The sequence below is a fragment of the Vigna radiata genome, chromosome 10 (genome assembly GCF_000741045.1).
Source record: "Vigna radiata var. radiata cultivar VC1973A chromosome 10, Vradiata_ver6, whole genome shotgun sequence".
NCBI lineage: Eukaryota > Viridiplantae > Streptophyta > Magnoliopsida > Fabales > Fabaceae > Vigna > Vigna radiata.
In genome coordinates, this window is record NC_028360.1 from 16,649,506 (window position 1) to 16,655,976 (window position 6,471).

The window sequence follows — 6,471 nt, forward strand, 5'->3', positions numbered from 1 at the left end:
CAAATTAAGGACCAAAAATGATATTAAGTTTTTTTTTTTTTTTATAATCCTTTGTCATGATTTTTATATTTAATCTTAGTTGAGGGTTTTCAATTATCTGTATTTCAACGTTTAAATTACCAAAATCTAACTAAGTTTAAGCTCTCAATCTCACCCATCTCAAATAAAACTTAAATATGTACATAAAATGTTCTGATTAATGATTACGAGTTAATGGAAATTCATATTTATCAAATAAGTCATTTATGCAAAAGTTTTATCCTATCCTAGGCGTGCAATCATCGTCCTAAAATCAACTACAGAAAAATAGACAAAAAATATATTTACAAAAAGAGATTTTTAATTAGATAAAAATATTTTATCAATGATATTTAACATTATTTTGAACATGTGAAAGAATGGATGACTACTTTAAAATCTTTGAAAAATAAAGATTTTAAATATTTTTTCCCTACACATTTAATACGAATTTATCTAAACATCACATCATTCTGTCGCGGCAATATAATGTATGCATTTAAACGGCACGATAAATTTGTTTAAAATTTTGGTATAATTATATTAAATTAACTAATAATATATTTAATACGGAGGGTTTTATTTTTTTATCATAATAATATATTTCTTACAAAGCTAACTGATGAAATTTAAACGGGTAACATTCAAAGTGAAATGTATTTTGCTTTTAAGATGGGATTTTTATTTTAGAAGCTTGTTTTTAATTATAAATAATAGAATAATTAAAAAATTAAAAAAATTAGATAAAAAAAAGGAAAATTATAAAACCAGAGACGTATTTTAATTTATTTGTTTAAATGAACAATATGACATCTTCTTTTCGCCTTAACAAGTACGAGGCAGATTAATCTGTTGGTTAGATCCTCACATTTATTGTATTAATAAAGTTAAAATAAACGTATATTCCCATTGATTTGTACAATGGTATGTATACATTAATGGAGAATTTATAGCCGAGTGTTAATAGTTTTATATCTTTGAAAAATTCACATTGAATTTATTATTATCTATATATTATTTGATTAGTTAATGAAAATGGGTTGTAAAAATAATTTTTCTCTTCATATACGGGTGAAGTCTATTTAAATATAAAGTAAATTATTATTTTGGATGAAGAATATTTGGTAATAATCCGACAAAAAATAAGAAAATTAAAAAAATAAATACGGTATAAAGAAATGTATTTTTGAAAACATTTAAAATAAATATTAATAGAATTATGTGAATGATTTGCATATTTTAATAGGGGTAGTGAGGAAACAAAAAAAGGTGGAACCATAATTCAAAACAAAAACATCGGAGAGCTTTACAACAAAGGACACCCGTGTACATACATACAAGCTAGTAACTCTATAAACCCAAAAGGTGTTATATTATAAGTTAAGAAGTTTTAAACCGTTTAGATGAAAATTTGATGACATTATGTGTGACTCTGGTCGTTTCAATTTTTATATTAAATAATTTATATTAAATAATTTGTATCTTAAAATTGATAAAAAGACGTTATTTTGTGAAGTGTGGAATGAAATAGAAGGAGAGGTGAAATTTGAAATGAAAAGGGAAAAATGCGTGCTGGTTGTCGTAAACGATGTTTCCCACGTCATAGGGTGGCCTTACCTAGCTGGATGTCAGCCCCACCATTGACCCACCACCTCTTCTTCTCCCTAATCCTTCTCTTTCTCTTTATTATTTCTCTTCATCTCTTCCTTCTTGCTTCAAACAACAACTACTTCACAACCTTCTTCTTCTCTTCTCTTCTCTTCCTTCTTCAAACTCTAATTTTGACCACACCATTTTTGACTTCTCTCCCTCTTCATCCTTTTCCAACATTCTCTCTCAGTTTTAGTCTTAATAAATAAATCTCTCCCCTCAGCATTGCACGCTCAACATCACCTCCAACATGACCCCTCTCTTATCCTCTTTCTCCCTCACCGACATAGCCTCCTACCTCGTATGCTTCCTCCTCCTCCTCATTCTCCTCGAACAGATCTCCTACCTTGCCAAGAAGGCCTCCATCCCAGGACCCTCCTTCGTCGTCCCCTTCCTTGGAAACGCAATCCCATTGGTCCGCAATCCAACCAACTTCTGGGACCTTCAGTCCTCTTTGGCAAAGTCCACCCCTTTAGGCTTCTCCGCTAACTACATAATCGGCAACTTCATCGTTTTCATCAGAGACACCGAACTCTCCCACAAGGTCTTCGCCAATGTCAGGCCCGACGCTTTCCATCTTGTCGGCCACCCCTTCGGTAAGAAGCTATTCGGCGAACACAACCTCATCTACATGATGGGTCAAGAACACAAGAATCTCCGCCGTCGCATCGCCCCCAACTTCACCCCCAAAGCCCTCTCCACCTACACCGCGCTCCAGCAGATTATCATCCTTGATCACCTCAAGTCCTGGGTTGCCAAAGCTCAATCCCAAACCGATTCCATTCCGCTCCGTATTCTGGCCCGTGACATGAATCTCGACACCTCCCAGACCGTCTTTGTCGGCCCCTACTTGGGCCTCAAAGCCAGGGAGCGCTTCGAGAGGGATTACTTTCTATTCAACGTTGGCCTTATGAAGCTTCCGATTGATTTCCCCGGCACCGCGTTTCGAAACGCGAGGCTCGCCGTGGACCGGCTCATCCAAACGCTGGCCACCTGCACCGAGATGAGCAAAACCAGGATGCAGAAAAGGGAAGAGCCTTCCTGTCTGATTGATTACTGGATGCAGGAAACGCTCAGGGAAATCGAGGAGGCCAAGCTCACCGGAGAGCCGGCGGCACCGTTCTCCACCGACGCCGAGATTGGTGGTTACCTCTTTGATTTTCTCTTTGCGGCGCAGGACGCGTCCACGTCATCGTTGCTGTGGGCGGTGGCGCTGCTGGATTCGCATCCGGAGGTGCTGGCGAAGGTTAGGGCAGAGGTGGCAGGAGTCTGGTCGCCGGAGTCGGACGAGCTGATTACGGCGGAGATGCTCCGGGAGATGAAGTATACGCAGGCGGTGGCTCGTGAAGTAGTGAGGTTCCGGCCGCCGGCGACGCTGGTGCCGCATATCGCGGCTGAGAGATTTCCGCTGACGGAGTCGTACACGATACCGAAGGGGGCGATCGTGTTCCCGTCGGCGTTCGAGTCGTCGTTTCAGGGGTTCAGTGAACCGGAGCGGTTCGACCCGGAGCGGTTCTCGGAGGAGAGACAGGAGGACCAAGTATTTAAAAGAAACTTTCTGGCCTTTGGTGCTGGGCCCCACCAGTGTGTGGGTCAAAGGTACGCATTGAATCATCTGGTTCTGTTCATCGCGTTGTTCGCCACGTTGATCAATTTCAAGAGGGACAGAAGGGACGGTTGTGATGAGATCGCGTACGTACCCACCATATGCCCTAAAGACGATTGCAGGGTGTTTCTCTCGCAACGCTGCACACGATATCCTTCCTTCCCTGCGCTGGAAGACCTGATGAAATGACCCCAATACCCTTTCACAGGCTTTACTTTTCCTTCTCATTCATCGCATGCAGGTTCTTTTTTACCCATTTTTTTTTTAATTTAATTCCATTTGGACCGAAAATTAGGAGATCTTGAATATATTTTATGGTAAAAGTCGTTGGTGTTGACTTTTTTTTTTTTTTGTTTTTGTTTTTTATCTGTTGGGTTGGATTTGTGAAATGTTGGAATTATTGTTATTCTTGCTAGAGTTTGTGTATGTGAATGTAAGAGGTGATTGGATGGTGGATGATTGGTGGTTATTAGCAGTGAATAAAATTATGTAAGGAAGAAATATGCCAAATTTATTTAATTGAGATGAGATGAGATGCGATGGCCCTGTGAACTATGCTCTGTATATCCTTTGTAAAGAATTGTTCATCTTTGTTAATTATTAATATCTTCTTATAGTATTTATTAACCATAATGTATAAAACATAATACAATTTTTGGTAACAGTAAGAATTGCATTTTATACATTATTTAGTAATTACCGTAACAAGTATATTGTAAAGATCTGATTTTCTATCAATATTATAGATTATAGTAAAATCATATAGCCAGATTAAATAACATGATTGGAGTATTTTACTAAATATTAGTAACTCACTATACGACTTACTATATCTGTTCAAGTTTTTAATTCAACATTAATTAAAATAGAAAAAATCATTTTTAAATCTATGTATTTAATTATGACACCAAATTTAGCCCTAAGAAAATTGACATGTTGGAATATTCACAGGCAATGTAAACAATCTAATTTATATCTAAAATTAGAACGCTTAATAGCACCAAAATAAAATTAATATAAGCATCTAAAATTGGAGAGTAGTAAAAAATAACTCATAATAAGCAATGCAGAAGCTTAGGACTTGCATAGGGCATTTTGTTGCAAAAAAAAAAAAACCAAAACAATTGCAACAGAGAATTTCTTCGTTGCTGAATCATTGCAAAAGAGCATGCAACTATGTTTAAATCTTGAAGCATGATTGTAAATTTAATGAAGAAAATATAAAGAGTATTTACAAAAATATTCTAAATAAAGATATTTAATAATAACTTTAAATAGTTTAAATAGTTAATTTTACATTTGACATTCTATAAAATGGGACATTAGAAGTGATAACGTGTCGTAAATAATCGGTTACTTTAATATTATAATTTCAATGCATAAATTAAAATTTTATTAAGGAGTCTTGTTATTTAAAACATGTTATTTCTCTAAAAAGCTTTTCTATAAAAATTTTCTACTATTTCTCTAAATTTTTTCCTCGTGGTTTATATATTTGAAGATCAAATAGTGTTTAAGTGATTATTGAGATGAGGTTTTCAAATTTGTTTAATCAATTCTTGTAAAAGAGTAGATTAGTTTCTATCTTTTTTTTTTTATATTTTGTGCATCTTTCTATGCAAGTAAGCATTTTCTATTGCATGTGTCAAAACCGTACAAATGAGATACACTAATTGTAGTTATGTGGTTTGTATGAGCAAGTATAGTTCCTTAAGTCAGAGAAGATGTTTTAAGACTTTTAGAGTTGTTTAATCTCTTAAAAAGGTAAGGTAACCTAATTTTAGAGTTTTTGATATGTGGTAGATGCTTGAATTGGTTTGAAATTGGTAGCTTTGAATGGGAAAATCTTGTTGTGATTGATTGTTGAATGAACTTTTACTTTTAGTTGTTTGAGGTTGATGAAATTCATAATGTAGTTAGTTTAGTTTACTGTTGAAATATGATTATGTAGTATGTATGTGTGTTGATCGAAATTGGTTGAAATTGGAGTTGAACTGATAGACTGAGTCTTTAGCTAATTGAGCAAATTATTATTTACTTTGACACTAAATCATGTTTTCAAACTAATTATTGAGTCAAAATACCAATTTGGTTATCTGGATATGTCTCTAGTTCAATCAGATCACATTTTGTAATGTGCAGATTTCTGGTATGGCGTTTAACGCTAAATTCCATCCTAAGAGGCAAAATATGCAAATGGTTTGGTGCTGAGTAGTGATAAGGTACTGCTGAGCACTAGTTACCATTGTAGGTCTAGATCCATTTTCACTTTTTTTCCCTCAGCGACGAGTATGATTTGTAGAGCGAGTAAAAGTGCGAGAGCTCTGACATTGAGCGCTCTCCTTTGCGAAAGCTTCTACGTTCAGTGTCAGTCTGAGCGTCAATGTGTTATTATGTGATTTTATGGTTTTTACTAGTTTCAATGGATTATTGTTGGAAGTTTCACATCAATTAATAGTTGTTGTGGATCGTAAGCATGTTTATTATGAGTTTGTGATGTTTTATTTATTTGTATCGTGGTTATAAGCATGACTATAATGATGGCGAACTTGTTGATGGATATAAATAATGTGTATGTTTGGAGTAATGTTAAGAATGTGGTTGAGAGATTCTATAATGGTATATCTAAGTGTGTGCCTTCATACTCATGTAGATATTTCTATTTGTGTATTTATCCTGAACTACACTAGGCATTCATACTCGTGTAAATAATAATGATTAAGTGGTAAGAGTGATAGAAAGTTGTGCCGTAAGAATGACCTCATGGTTCTTATGACTGTGATAGAGACTAACCTTGTGGGTGTCAGCTTAGTAGAACAGTTTTAGACACCACAAGTACATGACTTCATTAGTATGACTCGATGACACGTATTTGGATGGTCAAATTTAGTATGTATGATTTATTCTCCTAGTATTTGGTTGATGTAAATTCGTATATGTGTTTATTTCTATACAAATTGTAATATGATTTTTTAATGATAAATTAACTTATCTTTCTATTTGTGTCTATTTGTTATGTTTGTTTTTCTTATTTGAAATGATCACCTTAATGATTTGAGTATATGATGATGTTTTTGTTAAACAGGTGCTAAGTGATGATGAAGCTGAAATGTCGAATAAGATGATATTCTCTTGTTATTAGATTGTTTTGAAAAATCTCATTATACTTTTAGTTTTGGTGTACTAATATTTTTAGT

At 34.7% G+C, this 6,471-nt stretch overlaps 1 protein-coding gene across 2 annotated transcripts; it reads left to right on the plus strand.

Moving 5' to 3' along the window:
- Positions 1-1,876: 1,876 nt before the first annotated feature.
- Positions 1,877-6,471, plus strand: LOC106776160 (cytochrome P450 710A11). Of its 2 annotated transcripts, none has more exons than XM_014663513.2 (2): positions 1,877-3,515; positions 6,360-6,471. In XM_014663513.2, exon 1 carries the CDS (start codon positions 1,919-1,921, stop codon positions 3,461-3,463), a length of 1,545 nt encoding a protein of 514 aa, XP_014518999.1. In that variant the 5' UTR covers positions 1,877-1,918; the 3' UTR covers positions 3,464-3,515; positions 6,360-6,471. The 2 variants fall into 2 exon arrangements, with proteins under 2 accessions (XP_014518999.1, XP_022642299.1); XM_022786578.1 differs by lacking the exon at positions 6,360-6,471 and adding an exon at positions 5,417-5,437.

Bases quoted from the DNA above. Each gene is read 5' to 3' on its own strand.
- LOC106776160 (XM_014663513.2), top strand. From the start codon at position 1,919: ATGACCCCTCTCTTATCCTCTTTCTCCCTCACCGACATAGCCTCCTAC.